We start from the raw sequence: 22,873 nt of genomic DNA on the forward strand, positions 1-22,873 counted from the left end.
GGCTGCAGTTGATAAGCTAGTAGTCAGTTAATGTTACTGCTGCAGGAAACGTCACTCACTCTACAATAATGGATTGGTTGTAGACACTAAAGTATTCTTTTTCTAACTTGATAAATGAATGACAGTGACAGAGTAGAGAAAAACAATTACTTTTTTTGTGTTTCTCCTGATTTTACTCTGACTTTCTGGATGTCCAGCGTGTAGGTGGTCCACCAGTCTGACCAACTAAAGATTGAATCTTTTTCCCACTGCATCTTCAGCATTAGCAGATCTCCAATATCCACCTCAGTGTACAGTAAGAAGGAATAGGTCTTGTTCGTGGAAACCTCCGGCCTGCAAAATAAAACAGATGTATCACAGACTTTAATATTGTCAAAGTGTTAGGTCCTAGTGACGTAGGAAATTCTCAATGTGTGGGAACAAAATTACCACATCATATCCAATGAGTGTAGTCCTGCAAAGGTAGATATATGCTAGAGACTGATGTAATGATGATCAAGGTATTAGCTTCAGTGGTTAAAAAAGAGTGAGTTATTGGGTCATATTGGGTCATGCAAAGAGCCTTCTCTTATACTAAAACACGTAAGTGATTAAATATTCCGAAACCGACTTGGTTCTGAGCTTTGTGGAACTCATCTGATCCAATTAAGGATCGACCCAAGGCCATAAAAACCTAAAAGTTAACCATAGCATATGAACAATGTGAAAATTATAGATCTGTAAGAGTAGACAATTGTTGGAGTAAACGGAAAGCATACTGCATATTATCATAAACTCATCATTAGAAACTTGGATGAAACATGCAATGATAAGGATCCGAAAACATCATGGAGTTGACTCACAATATAATTGCCATGTCGACGTGCTCGTCGTGGGTGCCGTAAAGAGAGACCAGGAGTGGCTGATTGGTCATTGTGAAGTTCTTTTTCCCGAAGAAATGCACTTTCACTTGATAATGAAACACTGCAGTGGGAGAGTAAACACATTGTAATGAAACACTGCAGTGGGAGAGTAAACACATTGCATCACTACAAGTTCCTGAATATGTTGTAGCAGAAATCATTTACTCATTTCTGTTTCCTTTCAAAATGGGTGTCAGAGATGGAGGGTCCAATGTTAGTACATGAAGCCAGATTTTGATGATATTGATCTAGGATACATTTCTATACAATGAGTATCAAAGGGAGTCCTTCACATTTTTAAGGTCAACCTGAAAATCAGTCATGGTACAGGATGGGGTTTCATATTTTCACCTACCCATTAGGCCATACTGTAAGATGCTGCAGTTTAAGTCAAACATGTCTAAACAAACCTGTATGAATCTCAGTGAAGGATAAGTGTTGGTGTTAAATATACATCTGACTTTTTGACTAGTTAGTGTACGGAAAGTTTTGAGGTGTTCCGTTAAACAGGAGCCGAGAAAAAAGGGAGGTCCCAAGTCACAAAATCCCCATGCATTTTCCATAGACTTCTACAATAAGGTCTACAGCAAAAACTTCAGAACGGAACTACACCAAATTTAGCAGGAAACTAGATCTTGGTTCGCAGATTGTGCTTTTTGGTGATTTTGTGTAAATCCATTCAGTAGTTTTTGAGAAATTAAGGGTCCGAAATATTTGTATATCTGGATGGTTGGGTCTGTGATAGTCTCGCAAGACTCTCGCGGGTGCACCAATTAAAAAATAGAGTGTTCTGATTGGCCCGGGGAGCTATTTTTTTCTTGGGCAATTTGCTCCCGCAGGACTCAGATACCCGCGGGAGCGAAAACTCTGATTGGCTGCCAGCAACATCAGATTAATGTTGCTGGCAGCCATTACAGGACTCAGGACTTAATCCCCTGTCCTGAAATTTGCACAAAAAAAATAATATAGGTGGCAGGGTATGGAAACCCTGATACCCTGATATTCTGCCCACCTTGCCTCATGGGGTGAGTGGGACCCACCCAGCCAAAACTGAAAAAAATACTGTAATTTTTTCAGCAATCCTGCTGGATTGTTAAAAAAAACAAAAGAACTTTGAGCTTCTTTGTTACCCCACAGAACCTGTGCTTATTTTCATGGATGCTTTCAAATACCTTTTAAGGTTGAAATAGCTCACATTTAGCAGATCTGCCAGATTTAGACTAAAGTGCTTGAGTGTGTTCAAAAGATTTGTTATCAACGTGCAATCCCTCCTTATTGGGTCAACGCATTCTGTGCCTATAAAGTTCCTAAGAGTATCCTCCGGCGTATTATGGCTGCCAATCCCATTATAAAAGTACTTACCAGACCCATTACAAAGCGCAATGCCTCGATTGGTGCCATCATATTTAAATTGCAAGTAGAACGCAAGATCTACCCCGCACCATATAACAATGTCAGAGGGATTTTCATCTTATATACTGTTATTAAATGGTTAAAATACCTTCTTCCCATTTCGCCATAAAGTGGTTTATGTGCTTTAACATGAATCGTAATATTATATAATATAAGAAATAAAGGAAAGTACTTAAAGGCCTCTTTTTAATAGTCATATGGCCACTTTTTCTGTAGAAGTTTGTCCTTGGGACTAGAGATCACAATACACGACTGGAAGGGGGGAAACATCCTTTACAATGCAACTTTTACCACGCAGTGCTTTTACATCGCAACTTTTACAACGCAAACCATTACAACGCATTGCGCTGGGGGGCGCTCTAGGATAGGGAATAGATTTAATTTACTATCCAACACCTTCCCTAGTGTCCACGGGAACTGGAGTTGGAATAGTAAATTAAACTATTCACTATCCAGCACCCCAAAGCGCTACGCGTTGTAAAGGTTTGCGTTGTAAAAACTGCGATGTAAAAGCATGCGTTGTAATGTCATACATCCCTGGAAGGGGTAAGCAAGTGACGAAGGAGTAGCTTATTGCGAACTACATTTAGATGTAAAACACCAAGGGGAATGCACATAATAACCAGTGCTTAATTTGTCCAGGTGATGGGCACCAACTCTAATTTTTAGTGAGTGACTGAGATTTATATTTCACCACTGGTATTGTATTCCATAATCAGTGAGAGTGAAAGAAAGAAAAGAAAGGAAAGATGGTGGAAAATGACAAATGGAGAAAGCAATCTGTAGGATTGAGATAAAGAGACAGGAAGTGCAAGGTGGTGGAAGAGAAAGGCATGCGCTGGAAGCAAGAATAGGGAGCCTTGGTATTCGGTAACCATAGCATTTGGCAATTCCAGTGGCAGGCTTTTAAGAAACGCTTTGAACTCTTCTCTTCTGTTTTTTTTCACAATTTAAGCACCAGTACAACTTCCATGGTGGGTGAACATTAAGGGACACAAAACCATTACAACGCATAGTGCTGGGGGGCGCTCTAGGATAGGGAATGTATTTAATATACTATCCAACACCTTCCCTACTATCCACGGGGACTGGAGTTGGAATAGTAAATTAAATAAATCACTATCCAGCGCCTAAAAGCACTATGCGTTGTAATGGTATGCGATGTAAAAACCGCGTTGTAAAGGTAGGCGTTGTAAAAGTATGCGTTGTAACGTCATACATCCCTAAATACAGATGGACACTGCATATTCTTTATTGTCATGAAAATCATCATTACAATGTAAAATCTACCAGCTACGACCCCATTTCTTTTTCACTGAAAATTAGAACGTGGCGTATAAGAGATCACATACAAGAGATCACATACATGTGCAATCTACCTCAATGACTAAGTAGAGCCAGTTGGTACTCAATAGCGAAGAAGGAAAATACTCTAACCACCACAGTCAGACTGCTTTAGAGACATACCTTTGTATGGCATCTGAGATCGGGTCTTCAAATACATTTTGCTGCTTCGCTTGCCCCGAACCTTGTTGACCTTATAGCCCAGGGTATTGCAGCGGTTCTTCCGACAGCTGAGACAAAGCCCCTTCTCAAACGCTTCCTTCGAGTTGCAACGATAAGCCATACTTTGCTTCTCGTCATGAAGCAGAGAGTCAATAAAGAGGTGAATGGAACGTTCATGAGAACACTTGACTAGCTGGTCAATATCTTAGAAAAAGGAAACCGGAAATAAATTAAATTGACAAAAAGTGATATCATTCAATATAAGGCATTCCTGTCATGAGTTTAAATTACAGATATTTGGTGTCTCCTCCCTACCTGTAAAAGTAGTAAACTTAAAAGTAAGATTTATTGCTATATTAGAGCCATTCAAATATAATTCCTGGACTTGTATCATGAAGTAATAAATGACCAGAGATTCACATAACTCAAATTATATAAAACCTCCAACTACTGTAATACACTGGATCTTAATACATTTGAATACATTTATAAAATCACAAAATAGCTACCCCAAATTAAGATACTAAAAGTGAAAAAAAGTTAACTGCATGACATGGTTGCATAATTATCTAACACCTATCAAACAGAGGAAACCTTCTCTCTAGATTCTTAATGTCTCCAAGTGTTAAGCTGCAAGGGCATAAAAATAGGCTTTAACAGGTCTCTCATCCACTAGAAACACCTGGAGGAATGTTTCATCATTGAATCCTTGCCCTGATACCTCTAGCATATGAGCAGGTTCTACCTTGACCCTCAAGGGAGCACTTCCTGGGAGAGGGGATCTAAGAATTACAATTTCATAATGATTTCCCAATTCTATTTAATTCACATATCCTTTGAGAAGGTTAAAGGAAAGTACAGTGCTTTGGACGGTTAATTACTCCTGCAGGTCAACTTCTATCTGAAAGGACTATGGTAGTGGAAGTGGAGACAACCCTACAGCATACTTCCCTCTCCATATTGGTTTGATTTTGTGCATAAATATCTAGAAAAACACAGCAGAATATACCTGCTTTTCTATACATATTCAACATCCAGTCTTCTGAGATATTAAAAGATTCTTGAAATTTACGAGGAAGGTTGCAAGGTCTTAGAGACTCACCATAGAAAGATAAAACCTCAGTTGTCTCATCATTTAACTCACCCACCCTCTTGTATAAGGCTGATTGATCGCCTTGACTGGAGATATCATGTTTCTTAAATATTCATAGTCAAAGAAGCAAACCCTAATTTTGTCTGTCGTCCAAGACATACATTTGGTTATAATCTTGCCCAATATCTTTGGAACCTAAATTGCCTTCTTGCTCCATTTACAGGTAAATTTATCGTAATGTAATTCTATTTATTCTAGCAATGTTGACAAACTACTTTTTGGGTAATCAGTCTTTTGCCTTTCTCTGCAAATAACACTATCAACCTATCATGGCACGTGGCCTAATCTTCTGTAATACCACTCTCTTATTATTGAGAAAAAGATTCAATTGGATGGGGGATAAAACAAACTGGTGCCTGCCACCCACATCATGGGGAACAGTTGGAATGTGTAAGGGGTTGGTCTATATTACACTGCCTGAATTACTACTGTGTTGTAAACTGTAATTACAGTAAAATCGCTCTTCTCAGCAGAGAACCTCCCAAAGATCCATCCAGTCTACAGAATCAAATGCTATTTTCTGATTCACAAAAGCTAAACATAGAGACACTTCTTAAGAACAACAGACTTCGGTGAGAAAAATGAAGAATGGAAAGAGCTTCTCTCAGTTTATTCTTGCTCGTACGCCAGCTTAAGGGGCATATATATATATATATATATATATATATATATATATATATATATATATATATATATATATATATATATATATATATATATATATATATATATAATTTATTTTTTTTGTCTGCCGAGGCAGCGGAATAAAAGCAAATTTGAAAACCACGGAGAAGTGTGCGCCGCTCCTTTTTTGCTAGAAAAGTACTTTTGGAGTAAAAAAAGAAATATATATATATATAGAGATATATGTATATATTTATTTATATATATATATATATATATATATACACACATATACACACACCCCTTAAACTGGCGTACACCCACACAATAGTAATTCCCCACAGTGCTGCTTTACTGAAAAGGGGACACGGACTACACTTTGTGCTGATCCATCGATATTTATTAATCGGATGGCAGGATATGTATATATGTATATGTTCTTTTTATCCTTCCAATGAATCTATTGAGAAGCAACTTCACAAAAGCAGTACTTAACGTGTCAATAGGATAAGGAAAAACGTGTGTCACTAAGTATGAGGTTTAAGGGTTTTCTTTTAACGGAAGGCTTTGCTGTGAAATAACTGATTATGTTCATAACAAGGATAAGGAAACCATCAAAAACCGTAAATAATCTTTAAAGATTAAATATATTAAGGGAGGTAATGCTAAACAGTCTGAGATGTGTAAGATTGCGCATCAAGTTTATAGAGTCATTGGTCAAATTCAACCTTACTATAAATGTTGTTTTGTAATTGGAAATTCAGATATGGTGTTGAAATGGGCGGTGGTTACCATCTACTTTTGGAACTTGAGTGAAACATTGAGTAATAAAGTAATTCAGATATCCTAATGGGAGTATTATAAAGGAAGTATTTGGTTAAAAATATGCACTTAATTTTAAACCATGGGTATTTATTTATGAACTAATTTCTTTTTAGCTAGTGTTTTATGTACATGAAAAATGTATTGTTTTATCGTAAAGGCCCTTTTATAAAAATCCAGCCAAAACAATAAAGTGAATTTCTCTGCAAGTCTCTGGTTTAAACATGATTATAGCCCTGTTGGTGGTGTCGCTGTTATTCAAAACTTTTTTCGGTAATTACCAATCAGAGTACATAAAAGGATCTCAGCTGCCTGCTTGGTGGAAAGTCAAGTGCTACAAAATGAATTAGGGTGAAATATTCCGATGTCTGAACCCATTGGCAGTCATCATTTTCATAAAATTACTTGGATCAGTTGAAAACGGTAACCCCTTGTGGTGAACAGTCCTTATTAGCTAATTCTTCTAAAGTGTCCTGAATTTCAAAACTAACTGTAAAAAACTTAAGTTTCCAAGAAATACCTCCAAATCCATTTCCTGCTATTATCCGTAGAGCTTCTCCGAGGTTGCACCCTGGCTGGAAACTTCCTCCATTGGGATAGATGTCTATGTGCCCGACAGGTTTTTGAATACCGATACTGCGGTCTGGAGATCCCCTTGTGTACGTATGCAGAACATCGACAAAATCGGCATCATCAGGAGAAAGGCGAATTAGGTCTTCGGCATATTCAAAGTTTGGCCCTGCAGGATCCAGACCTGAAGGAAAGAAAAGTTGTAAGTGTTTTAATTCAAACAGCAGTTAACTTTGCAGAACATATTTTCAAGTTATGTGGGTGGACAGCTGGAACGAACGAGGTAATTTGTAAATACTTAGTTATGGATCTTGTATATATAGGATAGTCCTGTTCTAGTGGTTGTTAGATGAGGGAGTTTTGCTGTAAAATCGTGGAACTCCCCATCCTAAACCATTGCCCCTGCCCCCACGTCATTTAGAGTTGGGGACACTTTTGCAGTCAGAGGTGTAGGATTCGATAGTCCACACTGGACAGCGCAGACACTGGGACACCTATAGTTCCATCCGTGAAATGCCAGGTCAAAGAAGGAAAAATAATTGATGCACAAGCTAGGAGAAAGCTCCCTACACATCATGGAGGTTATTTTTTGTTGAATTTCAGAAACAAACTCCTGCATTGGGGTTTGTTTCTGAAAAGCCAGTAGGCCTTCTTTTTTACAGTTTGGCGTAAATGCTCCTTATGGACCAGCAGTAGCTTATTTGCCAAATGTATCCCCTCCACGGCCCTCAGTATGAGGCTTGGAAAATTGCCCACTATTTCACAAATCTTGAGATTATGGATAACATGAGTGATGAAAATCTGGCCCATTACGACTTGGGGCCTGAGGGTTCATTATAAAAGGAGGAATTACTGGGAAATTTGTAAATTCGAGCCTGATCCCTCAGTAATTCCTCATTTTATGTCTGCCCTTTAAGACTGAGATTTCAGCAGTTTCCACTAGTGAAAGTCTTCTTGTTAATTTAAGAGATCTGCTGTGTTCCCACAAACCTCCCAAATCCAATGGGAACTGATAACTGATGTCGACATCCTATCGGAATTATGGGGACCCGGGGGGACATTGGCGCGAGCCGGTGTCCCCTTGGGAGGTTTTGCGCGGTGGAACAATCCACCTTAGCGTGATTGGTCAGAAGGGTTGGGAATGGGGCGGGCTTAGTTAAGTTATTTAAGGAAGTGGTGGGCGGGTATGACGTCACGAGTGAAGGCGGGAGGAGTGTGGCGTACTTTGTTTCCCCACCCTCCCTTCCCTCTTTTGTAATTTTATTTCTTTTTCTTTATTGGTTTAAAAAAAAAAATGGTCACGTTAAGACAGTTTTACAGTTTTATCCTTTCTTGGTATATAATCTCGTTAGGCGCTCTGTGGGGGGTCAGGATAGTCTAGAGCGGGCTTATCCTTTCCCTCTGGGGGTGGGGGGAGGGTAGGAGAAAAAATGGTTATGGAAAGATAATGAGGAGAAAAACAATTGTTGGGATTGGACAGTATTGGGGGTATTTATTGATAAGTTTTTGGGAATGTTTTTGGTTTTACATTTATTATGGAAAATGTTTGGGAAAATTTACCAATGTGTGTTCTTTCGATCGTAGAAATGCAAAGAAATGGATTATCTGTTTTTGACTGTCTTAAATAAAAAGTGACCTTTTTTGCTATAAATATTTAAGTGTGGATTGTTCTTATGGCGCGAAGAGGCGACTTGTAAAGAGGGACCAAGTGGCTGCACCAGCAAAATGCCCATTACCTAGCAGTCTTAAAATGGCGATCTTGTATGTAAATGACCTAATACAGCATTTTCAAAGCTCCGTTGAGGTGATTGGCCAAGAATGAATGCTCAGCTCTGGGGCAGCACGTGCACCCACTCAAGGGCCTTGCCTCTCTAGACCAATCACAGGATAGCGGAGTCTTCATTAAAACCACCTGCGCGCGAGAAGTCACGCAACAATCTTCAGTGTCATGGCGTGCTACGTCTACCCTTTAACGAAGAACGTATGAACTATAATAACCTCAGTGCCCAGCTGGAGTCAGGAATGGCGGGAAACACGTTGGCAGAAGAGCAAAGGAGACCAATTCAACTCAATAAGGGCGGAAATTACAGGCCATGCTGCTATAGATTAAAAAATAAACAATACAAAATAAAGAGGGGCCGCCAAGAAGCTTGCTTACGCTATAAACAAACAAACTAATCAAATACAGAGTTTGAGAAAGAAAACCGTGCAGCTGTGAAATGAAATGAGTAACTTTAAAAGCGGGAACAAATGGCTGGCAGAGTTTTGAACATATGTCCGCTTTGAAAAATGGCAGGTTTGACGTGCAGGTCAAGCCTGAATTCATCCTCAAAGTTTAAACAGTTACAGCTGAAAATGTGTGTCAGTCAACCCATCTTTATTCGGCAGTAGGCCATAAAAAAAATTATAAATACAAAAATAAATACAAAAATATTATAATTTAAATCAGACACATTCAACAAACACATCGATTGCAGAAGGTAAAACGGAATCATTTATAATAACATAAATGAGTGATGTTTTAAAGAGACAAGGGTGGATGAAAAGAGGGTCGAATGAGATTAGTTAACCCCTTTAAAATCGTTTCTCCTCAATTGAGTTATAGAATATTTTAGATATTTACTGTAGCGCAGAACTACAGCCTAAAAAACGGGGAGAGGTTTTTGGACACAGGACCCCGCGATATATCTCCAGATGAAAACAAGCACTGGGAAAGCAATAAGTCTGGTCTTAGCAAACTGGGTTTGACAGTTATTGTTTATTTTTGATTGCAAGGGAAGTCCAAAAAGAAAACATGATCAATAAAAACAGTAAATGAAAAATAATATTATTCGTAGACTATAATGTTAATAGAAATGTTGGGGTGCTTTCAAGCAGCCTAATGTACTTAGGATAGGTAGGTAGAGAAACCCAGATTAGTTTCAATTATCATCAGAGAAAAATATATTAATATTGATGCTTGATTTACTGCAATCTGAAGACATCATAAAAAAACAATGGTCATGGATGGGAAGGAAAAAAGGAATTGGCAAAGCAAACTAATGGCCCACCAGTGAAGCAATTGAAGTGCATTATTTCCAGGCTACCATGCACATGTCATCAGGTAAAGTGCCATAACACACAGTACAAGAGTCGATGGCTCAAATAAGCTACTCTGTTTCGCACTACTGCATGATGTGGTGGGCTTAAACAAAATGCGAATGACAGCTGAACAGACCAATAGATAAAGTTGGCTAACAAAAGCCTTGATCCCACCTATTGCCTATTTTTTCATCCACATTACACTCCCTGTCTTTTTATCTCCCCACTGTTTCATCATGGTTTTGTTACTGCTGAACTCTCTTTCACTTCCTCCTTCACTTTTCCTTTGCTACTTTTCTATCATCCTCTGTTCTCCGATTGATGTCTTCTTCTCTTTGCTCTGGGTCAAAGTCTAAAGGTCAAATGTAGTCCTGGTGGCTACAAACGTGTGCAAGTGTCCACTACCTGCAAGTACCGGCACAAATTAAACACAGTACACTTTACTGAAAACCTGATCAATCACCAAACTGAAGATCCAACTCTCGGGGAAGCATCAGTTTGAGGATGTAATATCAAAACCATCCCAATGATCAGCTGTCCTTTGGTACATCAATAGATGTTAGGAGTAGATGTTTATATATTTACTTATTTATTTTATTTGAAAAGTTTCATAAAGCGCGAACAAGACCCAACAGGCTTACCAGAGCGCTGTACATAGTTGGCGAAAGCAAGGGTACAAACATAATGAAGGTAAGTCAAGTTACAACCTGTGGGAAAACTTTCAAGTTAAGGAGTAGTGGGGTATAAACAGTGCCATATAAGACGTAAAGTAAAAATATCATACAATAGTAAGAATTAGGACATGCTATATGACTCAGGGAATTTTAACAACAGAACAAGAGCAAGATCATCAGTTAATGCAGTTCCGGAGCCAACGAGGAATAGATCATAGAAAGATAAAAGAAAACATAAAATAAGGCATTGGTGTAATACCTATATTCTAAGGTACAGTTCTATGGCCGACGGTTCAAAGATTTTGGACTTTAATGGGAAGCTTAGTTAAAAAGTTGCTCAAGAAGGAGGTGCAGAGAAGAATCCTTCTCCTGCAATGATTAGAGAACAAGGTGTTGTGTCATGGTTCAGCGGATCTTCAAGAAGGGACACTTTCTAGCTCACTGCAGTGAAGCAGTTTGTAATCTCTGCAGAGGGCGAATCAATTCTCCTTTTTGGCGATCAATGGTAGAGACTATGGAACTTTGGAGGACTTATGGCATTTCTTCTTTTGACCGTTAAAGGTCCAACCTTAACCAGTGAGCAGTTTGTGAGCCCATTAATTCCATGTCAAGACCTGGTAATTTCACTGTGGAGAGTATGTCCCAAGCGTGAAGAAAACAGAGAGGGTGAGGTGGTAAAAATTAGAGTAAATGCTGCCATCACCCAATCTAGCAGTGTTTTAAAACCTCATAGGTGGAGGAACTGAGCAACAACCCTCCTTCATGAGTTCGGATTCATTCTTACAGCTCCGATCTGAGCTCCGGTGTTTACAAGGAGAACTTTTATAGCAACTGTTCGTCCATGAGAACTCATATAGTTATTTTTTCCCTATCGGCGTTCATAAAATCATAGCAAACTCATATGTGGCCAGATTGTAAAGCATATTTGACATGCGTTATTTGTATCACCTCTGTGGTAATTTAATGTTGTGCTTGGTGCACACACCTTATACCACCATATTATGGAAGTATATTTCTCTTGAGATGATAATATGTCATATATTTGTGAATGTTTTTTGATTAGCATTCTGATGTGGTGGTGATATGTTCAGTTGTTGTTTTTTGCAGCTTGCTTCTTGTCCAGCTATATTGCAATGTGATGTGTTGTTCTGTGGTTGTTGTTTTTGTTTCTATTTTGACTATTTAATTGTACTCTGACCTTTTATCTTTTCACTGTGCTATAATGCTTTGTATATGATATTGTGTTATTTTCTGTTGTTTACAGTAGCTGTTCTCTCATGACAATCAATCAGTATCCACTGTCTAAGGTGGTAAAATAGCACCGCTCCAGCTCTTGAACTTTGTAAAGTACAAGTCATCCCAAAACTTTGGAAGAGTCCTTGTCTTAATTAGAGTTTGTAGCCCACACTATACGTGAGAAGGCCCATAGTGTGCTGTATTTTATATTCACATCAAAGATAGCAAGGCGTGAGGACTAGCTGTGCCAAAAATGCATAGAAACTCAACCCAGGGAGAAGTCTCTTGTGAAACCCCATTCCATAATCATTTCCAGTGTTTGCAGGAAACATCTGAAGCAAATAAACCATTCCAGCACTCTGGCTGCCCCATTCACTGAAAGACACTGTAGCCACTCGCTGTGAAATGGCTGAGAAGTCATATACATAAGCTCTTTAGATGCCTACAAGCCTGGCTGGTACACAAAAGAGACAATATCTGCACAGCAGATGCACAGTGACCTCCCAGCACCAACCGAGAACAGAATAAGCAGATTAGGTCGAGGGAAGAGGCAGCCAAACTTCAGGGGTGCAGTCCTGAAATTGACAAGTCTTTAAAGGCACATCCCTTCCTTTTAGGATCCCATTTTCTATGTAGGCCAGCCCACCTCTATGCCATTCAAGTCACAGGGTATCAAGAGCAAACCACAAGGGGACGCTCCAGCACTATTGCAGCTGGGGCTCAACCAAAGTGGTGCCTATTCATCCAGAAGCCGTAGGTCGTTTTCCGTCCATGCTTCCTGTTGTATCAGTTATCTTATTACCCAGTTACAGGACTTTTGGTCCACCAGGAGGCATGCGCTGCAGGCACTTACAGGCATGTTATCTTAAAAAACACCAAAACCTGGTTTCTGAGGCGCCTCCTTGTAGGTTCAATACTTTTAAAAAACGTATGCGTGTTACTGTTGATTTCTAAATTCCATACGCTCCTCTTTTTTCCTTTTTATGAGGTAGCCACAAAACGTTTTCCGCCTTTTCTTAAAACCCAATTTTTACAATTGATAGTCTCCTAAGTGTTGAATGCAAAGTCCTTTCAACTTAACTCTGTGTACATTCAAAACCAAAGTGATTTCCCGAATCAGCAGGAAAAAATGTGTGAAAGACAAAATGACCCCTCACGTGTGCACCACCAACGGGGTCACTGGTTGGTACTCACCAGTTGTGCCCACACACAGGCATAGCAGGAAGTTGCAGGACCTGCTCATGTGGCCTGTGATGTATGCCCAGGAAATGGGTACTGCACATAGGTTGTGTCATGTGTAGCTGGAAGCAGAAGCTACACTATGTCCCGATAAAGCGCGCGGTAAGGCAGGAAGAAATAGATAATCTCAGAACCTGTGATGGAGCACGGACCAAGCACTGTATGCAGGCAGGTTGTCATGCATGCAGTAAGATGCAATAGCTGCACTATGTAGTCTTAAGGTGTGATGTGGTCCAACAATAACCAAGAGGTGGTCATAGACTCTTGGGTGTATCATGTGTCGCATCGAAGTATGCGGAGTCCCAGACTCCTGCACATATATTCCTGCTTGGACTTCTCCTGTCATTATAGTCAAGTGATATGATCAACAAGTTAATGCAGGTTAAATCCTGTGCTCAGAGGAGTGCATACTACCCACATAACGTGTCAGTGTGTCACATGTCAGTACACCTCCACCATACGCGCACTGCACCAGCACCCTTCACACATCCTCCAATCTAGCACATACCTTTTGCAAAAGGAGTAGTCCAAAATAAGTCTGACAGCGCTAGACGATGGCAGAGTTCATACCAGCTACTAGAAGAAACTGCATTTAGAAACTATGTAAAGGAGCACTGGCCTTCAGGGACAAATGGAGGGCTTGCCTCCATTTTAAAACCCAGCGGTCTGATGCACAATGTTGCGGGACGTGTTCTCAATGTTGCAGTGTATGCTCTGCACATCACAGAGAAACCTAAACAGGTTTGCCTGACTTTTGTCTTACAAAAGTGTTAAACAAGTTCCGGTACACATCAACAGGACACCTGAAAGTACAGATTATCTAGAAATTTCAGGAACCATTCATTCAAAGTCTCTGCTTTCAAGTTGAGAATTTGAGGCGGGGCCTTTCCTCAGAAAGATAGGGTTGTTGACAAAAGCTGTCATTATCTCACTGACTTGCAGATCCTCTAATGCATGGGTACTCGCAATCGTTTTCCCAAGGGGCCGAAACGTGTTGCTGACAGTAGGGTGAGGGTCAGTGTGGTATAAGATGGGCATGGGGGAAGCGAAATATGTAGATTTTTTTTTTTAAACAGATTTTTATTGGCTTTTCAAGGTGACATCATAGGAAAAACAGCCCAGAGGGCACAACATGTGATCAAACGGTGCAATTAAAGTCCAGTGCAGTTACCCCCCCCCGCTCATTGTCATAAGGTCCGCCTTCTGAAGCATGTACATGTTATGGACTGTGACTGATGGTGTTATTTTGAGGGTCAAATTATATCCTTCCTATGCCTTTGTCCCCTCAATTGCCATTATGTGATCGAGGTTGCTGCACCACAGAAGGCTCGAGTCAGATACCCGGCTCTGACTCAGCTCAAGGTTCTCTGGGATCCCCGAGCCCAAAACTAACCAAGCCTTCCTGTGGCTTCTGCCTGCTACCCACACTCTAACCTCATAGCCAACAAGCATTGCAAATGCAATAGGTCTCGCATTAGAAAAGTTGGAGTTATTGGTCTTGTAAATGACATTTTATTTATTTGTTGGTTTTTAAAATTGCTAAATTGATGGCTTTGTCATTTACAATGCCAATAGTTATAACTTTCGCGAATGTGACACCTATAGCATTTGGAATGCAACATGTTTTGTATTTACGTGACTTAGATGGCAGCTCTGGTCGTTAGGCCACATCTCTAGAGAGCAGGAGAGTGCAGCAGGGGAGAGAAGCACAGCAATGCAATAGGTCTCGCATTAGGAAAGTTTGAGCTATTGGTATTGTAAAGGACAAATTTTTTATTTATGTGCTTGTTTTGAAAATAGCGAAATTAATAGCTTTGTTATTTACAATGCCAATAGTTTTATCTTTCGCAAATGTGACACCTATTGTAACACAATATGTGTTGTGAGGGTGGGTGAGGGTGAGGGGTTGAGGGTGAGGGTGAGTGAGGGTGAGGGGTTGAGGGTGAGTGAGGGTGAGGGGTTGAGGGTGAGTGAGGGTGAGAGGGTGAGGGTGAGTGAGGGTGGGTGAGGGTGAGTGAGGGTGAGGGTGAGGGGTTGAGGGTGAGTGAGGGTGAGGGGTTGAGGGTGAGTGAGGGTGAGGGTGAGGGTGAGTGAGGGTGAGGGGTTGAGGGTGAGTGAGGGTGAGGGTGAGGGTGGGTGAGGGGTTGAGGGTGAGTGAGGGTGAGGGTGAGTGAGGGTGAGGGTGAGTGAGAGTGAGGGTGAGTGAGGGGTTGAGGGTGAGGGGTTGAGGGTGAGTGAGGGTGAGGGGTTGAGGGTGAGTGAGGGTGAGGGTGAGGGGTTGAGGGTGAGTGAGGGTGAGGGGTTGAGGGTGAGTGAGGGTGAGGGTGAGTGAGGGTGAGGGTGAATGAGGGTGAGGGGTTGAGGGTGAGTGAGGGTGAGGGTGAGTGAGGGTGAGGGTGAGTGAGGGTGAGGGTGAGTGAGGGTGAGTGAGGGTGAGGGTGAGTGAGGGTGAGGGGTTGAGGGAGAGTGAGGGTGAGGGGTTGAGGGTGAGTGAGGGTGAGGGTGAGTGAGGGTGAGGGTGAGGGTGAGTGAGGGTGAGGGGTTGAGGGTGAGGGGTTGAGGGTGAGTGAGGGTGAGGGGTTGAGGGTGAGGGGTTGAGGGTGAGGGGTTGAGGGTGAGTGAGGGTGAGGGTGAGGGGTTGAGGGTGAGTGAGGGTGAGGGGTTGAGGGTGAGTGAGGGTGAGGGTGAGTGAGGGTGAGGGGTTGAGGGTGAGTGAGGGTGAGGGTGAGGGTGAGTGAGGGTGAGGGGTTGAGGGTGAGTGATGGTGAGGGTGAGTGAGGGTGAGGGGTTGAGGGTGAGTGAGGGTGAGAGAGTGAGGGTGAGTGAGGGGTTGAGGGTGAGGGGGTGAGTGAGGGTGAGGGTGAGGGGTTGAGGGTGAGTGAGGGTGAGGGGTTGAGGGTGAGTGAGGGTGAGGGTGAGGGTGGGTGAGGGTGAGTGAGGGTGAGGGGTTGAGGGTGAGTGAGGGTGAGGGGTTGAGGGTGAGTGAGGGTGAGGGTGAGGGTGAGTGAGGGTGAGTGAGGGTGAGGGTGAGTGAGGGTGAGTGAGGGTGAGTGATGGTGAGGGTGAGTGAGGGTGAGGGTGAGTGAGGGTGAGTGAGGGTGAGGGTGAGTGAGGGTGAGTGAGGGTGAGGGTGAGTGAGGGTGAGTGAGGGTGAGTGAGGGTGAGGGTGAGGGGTTGAGGGTGAGTGAGGGTGAGGGGTTGAGGGTGAGTGAGGGTGAGGGTGAGTGAGGGTGAGGGTGAGTGAGGGTGAGTGAGGGTGAGGGTGAGTGAGGGTGAGTGAGGGTGAGTGATGGTGAGGGTGAGTGAGGGTGAGGGTGAGTGAGGGTGAGTGAGGGTGAGGGTGAGTGAGGGTGAGTGAGGGTGAGGGTGAGTGAGGGTGAGTGAGGGTGAGTGAGGGTGAGGGTGAGGGGTTGAGGGTGAGTGAGGGTGAGGGGTTGAGGGTGAGTGAGGGTGAGGGTGAGTGAGGGTGAGGGTGAGTGAGGGTGAGTGAGGGTGAGTGAGGGTGAGTGAGGGTGAGGGTGAGGGGTTGAGGGTGAGTGAGAGTGAGGGTGAGTGAGGGGTTGAGGGTGAGTGAGGTGGTGGATGTGGTGGTGGATGCGGTGGTGGTGGATGTGGAGGTGGTGGTGGATGTGGTGGTGGATGTGGTGGATGTGGGGTGATTGCGGCTTGCAAGCTTATTCCGCTCACGTTATGCAGTTTCAAACATGATTGCCACTATTACTCTCAAATTCACTTGGCAGCAAACTGGTGAACTAATTAAAAGAAAGTCGTATTCAGCGTTATGGCCGGTACTTTATTCCAGCAAAGTGGCAAGCCAGTACACACCAATGAGCTAGTAAAGCTAAAAACACACCACATGGCACAATTGCTGGCTGAGCGAGCAGAAGTAAGCCAAACAGCTTTCCCGTAGCTAAGGAGAGCTGAGCTCTTTTTGTAGCAGCACGCATAAGAAAAGTCCCGTATTTTCACCAAAACACTCTCTGATAATGATCAGCCGAATTCAGAAGGCTTCCTGCCCTCATATATTCTCAAGAGAGCAGTAATCTTATAAGGAAATGCTGTCATCACACCTAAAGCTACGGATGAGGAGAGCTTGCTGGAAGACATTCAATTAATGAAAAAAAAAAAAGAAAAGGAGACACGGCCGGCCGGCCGTGAACTGAAAGCACGGCCGGCCGGCCGTGAAAAAGCCTTTGATGCCGCAGGGGGTAATTAGGGGAGGAGAATGGCTGGGCTGAGGCACAGCGCCAAGCCTTTGATGCAGCAGGGGGCGGAGCGGGAAGAGCTGCTGGCGGCACTAAGCTGACGATTTGATGCTGTGCACGCGCATTTTAACTAATTGCGCTTGCGCATTGAGTTAAAAGTGCACATGCACTTCATCAAATCGCCAGTGAATCGCCAGTGTAGGTAAGCTTTGTTTAAGCCCCCATAGTCTCGCTCTGCTCAATGCGCATGCGCATTGACAGGCGAGACCTAAAAATGAAAGACAAAGCATTAACTTTGATGTAAACCGTGAAATTGAAAGAGATACCCATCTAGTGGCTAAATTGTACAATATGAAGCCGGAAGACGTGGGCTCAATACCGGCTCCACCACTTGATCAAATTGTGTGATCCTAGGCAATTGTTTTATTTCACTCTGCCTCCTTTCTCTTCGTTATGAAAGTACATTGAAATACATACGTTCAGAATATGCTTGGTGAAAACTTTTTCTTGTGTTTGATTAAAGAAACTATACATTTGTTCCAAGTACAATAACAACCTTTTCCACCCAGAGGGTGCACTTGACAAATAACTTGTCTCTTGGTTGACTTAATGGTTTTGTTGGCAGGGCGGCAGAAGGCATTATTGTTTCCAATTTCATGTACGAAAATTATGCTTCTAAAACTGCCTCTCAATGCAGTGATATAATCTTATGTACTGAAGTGAAATGCTTCCGCATGTTAATGAAACACAATTTTGAATTGTGAAGAGAATTTCTTTGTTTGTTGCACAATGTTCTTAAAATTAACACATCCCTGAAGATGAGGCTGCAGGACACCTTTCTTGTTTCTCCTCATTTAGTTTAGTTAACATGTAAATAACTGTTTGCCCCTTTAAAAGCTTTCTAAATGCCAATTCTCTGTCAAGTAAACAGCAGCTCAGTGCTGCTGTTCACCAGGGGGTACATGTAAAGGGAAGCGGGGATGCAAGCGTTCTCTGACCCTTCCTTGAGTATCCCTGCTCTAATGAGTGTTTCCGCGAGCCACGAACCCCACAATTCCAGGGTATAACCCCTTCCCTGCGGGGGTAATTCCCCCACGTTGCGGGGGGGGGGGGCGAGCACGGCGCCGCGGTTGCTCGTGACAAGACCAGCTCATTATGAGTCACTGTGGAGCTGTGCTCATGACGAGCTGGTCTCGTCATGACCCCGCCCACTGATTAATTCACCCGCACAGGTGGGGAATCAATCGCGCGTGGGCGGCGTGGAGCCGTTATGACGAGACCAGCTCGTCATGAGCACAGCTCCATTGTGACTCATGATGAGCTGGTCTCGTCATGAGCACCTTAAGAGCAGAGCATGTGAGTGAGGTTAGCAGCCAGGGCCGGACTGGCCGTAGCGGGCACCGAGCAATCCCCCGGTGCGCCGCATGGGTGGGGGGCCGTTTTTGTTACAGGGCCGTTTTTGCAGCATAGAAAATCGGCCCTGTAACAAAATCGGCCGAAAACCGGCCCGGCAGAGAGCTCGGCGGCACTTCCAACCCCCCGAGTGGGGAGGGGGGCCGGTCGAGCACTTTGCCAGGGCCGGTTTTGGCTCCCAGTCCGGCCCTGTTAGCAGCAGGGCGATCTTGTGGAAAGTCTCTTCACCTCTTTGTAAACCAAAGGGCCTGATTTTGAGCTTGGCGGTATAGATATTTAAATCCACACTGCTAAGACTGTGGTCCACCCACCTGATTTTAATGCGACAGAGCTCTGGTTTAACCACAGGGGAGACTACCCCATCTCCGCCATAATTGAATCCCTCTGCCGGAGTAAGGGCTGTCGAAGGCTGACTTCTAGTTCTGCCCACCTAAATTAAATGGGCAGAATTAAAGGTCAGTTTTCACTGCCTGCTACCACCTGGAAAACCCTGGCGTTAAGAGGTAGTAAAATCATATAACACTCCCCTCACCATGGAAGAGGTCTCCCATGGGAGCATTGTCTTTTGTATTTTCAAGAAGACAATCACATTTCGGGATTTTGTTTTTGAAAAGAAAAAAGAAAACAGTTTGCTTAATGGCTCCATCATGCTTGACGTAGCCATGCATCAAACTGCAAAAAGAATTGACGGAAACCGCCGTGACAGTGGTTCCTTGCAATGCTTTAAAAAATGACCGCCCACCTGACTGTGGTTTCGTAAATTGGCGGGCGGAGGTGCAGTCAAGGCAACAGAGTAAATTACTCCATAGTCAAGACTGCCAAACATCCATCCGCCAAATTATGATCGGCCACTCGGTGTTTACAATTGTGGGTTGTAAACTCAGCTGTATCACCAGAAATTGTTGATGAGCTTACCTTGTAGGGCTAGATCAATTATAACTCACAACTAATTAATGCTGAAGCCAAGTGGGATTTGTATCATAACAAATAACACCTGCACAGAGAAATACATTTACAGACAAAGAACTGCAGAAAAAGTAATTACAGAGAAATAACCATACAGAGAAACCCTTACAGAGAAAATTAGTTTCACAGAACAACTTTACAGAGAAGACCCTACAGAAAAAATAAGGCTTCAAAACCTATGTTTACAGTGAAACTACATCAGAGAAATACCCTGTCAGAGACTCCCCTACAATGAAAACCAGATACCGAGAAATGACTTTGCGGAGAAATGACAATAACGAAACTTCAACAACCACTTTTCTTTTAGCATTAGGAATACTGCAACCTCTAATGAATTTATTGACATTAAAAAAAGGTGTATTATCAACTGTCTCTTACATTTTTACCTACCCTAATTCCGAACCTACCTCCAACAATCCCTGGTTAACCGTGTATAAAATATGGATAACCATAGTTTGTCCATGAAAATGTAACCTAATCCGTCCATCCTACAAATTTCCAAGAGTAGGGGCATTTGTATTGCATTTGCAATGGGCGCGTGTCCTGGACATTAAACATGGTGATTCCCTTTGTTTCTAAGAAGCCACCAGTGGGACTTTGGTGCAGATGATTTCACCACTTCTGCTCTCCTCAGGGTCTCAGACCACTTTGAGTGTTGCCCTCCTGCTTAAAAAAGTAGGCAGAATAGGCAAGTGTTGACACTAGGGCGGAAGGAGATCTTAGCGCCATAAACCTGCATGTTTGCTTAGCAGCCCTTTTAATGTAGCCTCTGTGATCAAGGGACAAGATGAATGAGGCCAAAACTGGCATACTAGCTATGCAGCTACCAGAAATGTAATAGGACATAAGATACTGAGCCTTTTGGAAGGGATGATTGGCCTCCGGCAACCTTAAACTCATCATTAAGCTGAAGATATATTGGGTCTCATACGGAGGGAGAGGTTCAGCAATGCCGGTCGATCCCCTCACCATTGATGAATGAATGAATGAGCGATTTACACAGTGCACGGCTACCCCGAAGAGTGTGTATGTGCTAATGGGCTAAGCCCAGGTATGTACAAACCAAAAAAAACGTATTGCCGTATGAAGAAAAGACAGGTATTAGGTATTTTTCGGAATATGGTCTCAGAGGGGATCAGGCGAGGTTCACGAGGAGCTCATTCCATTCCTTGGCAGCAAGAAAAGAAAAGGCCCTGCCTCCCTTTGGGACATGTTTGGAGCATGGGATGGACAGAGAGGAGGCAGAAGCAAAGCACAACAGTCTAGAAGGAAGATACTGGATGAACTCCTAGATTATGTTGCCACCCCTTTGAGTCCACACAGAACTTGGGCAGTGGGGGGTATTAACTACTTCATAAAAAGTGGTACACTTTGGGGTGCCTCCCCCAACATAAAGGGTCAGCTCTCAGTGGGTTCATCGATTGGGGTCTACTGCAGACCCGGTGACTATTAATGTCTGCCTACAAGTATCGTCTAAATATTTGTGCTCTTGGAGTGTAGTTTCCGGATGGAATAAAGATTGCCTTTTGCAAATGGCAATACCAAAAGACATCCACCGGTAGCATAATTCACCTCTGGGCACTGCTTATGCCTGTATGGCATGTGCTTAAAACTGTAGGATACAGACCACCCAACATCACTAGGTATCTGCCACGCCTGCATAACCACATCTTTTCCCGCTCTTTTCTCCTACACTTGTGCATAGACGGTGGAACGTGCTTACTGTGACATGGTTTGAGCCATCTCAGCTATAAACGTACAACAGCAAAACAATTTCCATGTATGCCAGACTACAGGGGTGTAACACAGGCTCCTGCAGCCCGTGTGGTGCAGAGGGGTCCTCAACCCTTCAAGTGGACGACCCCCAACTCAATTCAGCCCAAAACCAATGAAACCTTGGAGGTTCGGGCCACCATCACATGCTGCAGTGGGGCTCTATCATTTTCCGTTACGCCACTACCACACTACACTCAAGTCCTTTCTATCCAGCCATAAACCAGCATCTATCTACCACTCACTACTTTTGGCAACATGGTCGTGCGACAGAACAATAGAACCACAACATCAAAAAACTATCCACATACGCCACACAACAGACACACTTTTCCATTCTAATCACTCCAATGGAGCGTGGTAGGCAAAAACAAATTACTTTGGTGCCTCCTTTGGAGTATGGAGAACTACATAAATGCAAGAACAATAACTTGAGTGGACGAAAATGGTAGTGTGGGATGGCAGCACATGCGCCATTTTGTGTCCCATCCCACGCATTGGAGACTCTTCGGTCCTTGAATGAGTGGCATTCCATTCTCGACTAGTGTTATAGGAAAAAGGTCTCAGAGGATAACATCACCTGAGACAATGAAGGCCCCTGCAGAAACTCTGGAGACTCTTTAAAAGATGCACCAATGGCAGACACAGATGAGCACGACATGATACCAAGCAAGAACTAGAAGCATTGCTAAACAAGTACGCAGCGACAGGGGAACACACTGAAATCAAGATTTCACAGCAGTGGATTCCCTGAACAACCTTTTGAAGATACATGGGAAACCAAGATCTCACAAGGGAAAGTGCTCATCACAGAGGTTCAATTCCAACAAGATAAGACTAAAGTCTTAGAAATGCTCTCACTACAACAATGTCCACTTGGTTGGAAGCCCAGAGAAATCATAATTAGGTCTTTGAAAGAATATCTGTAGCATCTCTTCATAGACATGCTTGGCCTTTATGTGATCCTGAAAGACCCCAGAATCAAGGTGCAGAGATTTAAACTATGTCCAAAGTGTGGATTCAGATATGACTTCAAGAGTCCGCTAAGGCTCTATCTAGGTTAACAACAACTACCAGGAAGGTGCTTATAGAGTTTGATCTAGAGGCCTCAACCAAGTTACTGTTAGTTTCCTTCCCAGCAGTGACTGTCCACTTTTTTGGGGAGACCAACAACCTACACGGAGAAATCCAGAACGTATATCGATTATTTGATTTCTGATTACACACCCTTCTTGTTTATCATGGCGAGCTAAGTGGGTTCCAAGGACCATAACGTGAGGAAGTGGTTCAGGCTAA

General features: G+C 43.0%; 1 protein-coding gene across 1 annotated transcript in view; it reads right to left on the reverse strand.

Annotated features, from left to right (window-relative positions):
* The window catches only part of LOC144799048 (lipoprotein lipase-like), a 74,604-nt gene that overhangs the window by 11,988 nt on the left and 39,743 nt on the right, over positions 1 to 22,873 (reverse strand). The window contains exons 5-8 of the mRNA XM_078670210.1: positions 6,941 to 7,174; positions 3,783 to 4,025; positions 843 to 963; positions 151 to 333 (exon numbers count right to left, since the gene is read on the reverse strand). Coding sequence (XP_078526336.1) covers positions 151 to 333; positions 843 to 963; positions 3,783 to 4,025; positions 6,941 to 7,174 — 781 coding nt within the window. The remainder of the gene's footprint in view (positions 1 to 150; positions 334 to 842; positions 964 to 3,782; positions 4,026 to 6,940; positions 7,175 to 22,873) is intronic.

The sequence above is a fragment of the Lissotriton helveticus genome, chromosome 12 (assembly GCF_964261635.1).
Source record: "Lissotriton helveticus chromosome 12, aLisHel1.1, whole genome shotgun sequence".
Classification (NCBI taxonomy): domain Eukaryota; kingdom Metazoa; phylum Chordata; class Amphibia; order Caudata; family Salamandridae; genus Lissotriton; species Lissotriton helveticus.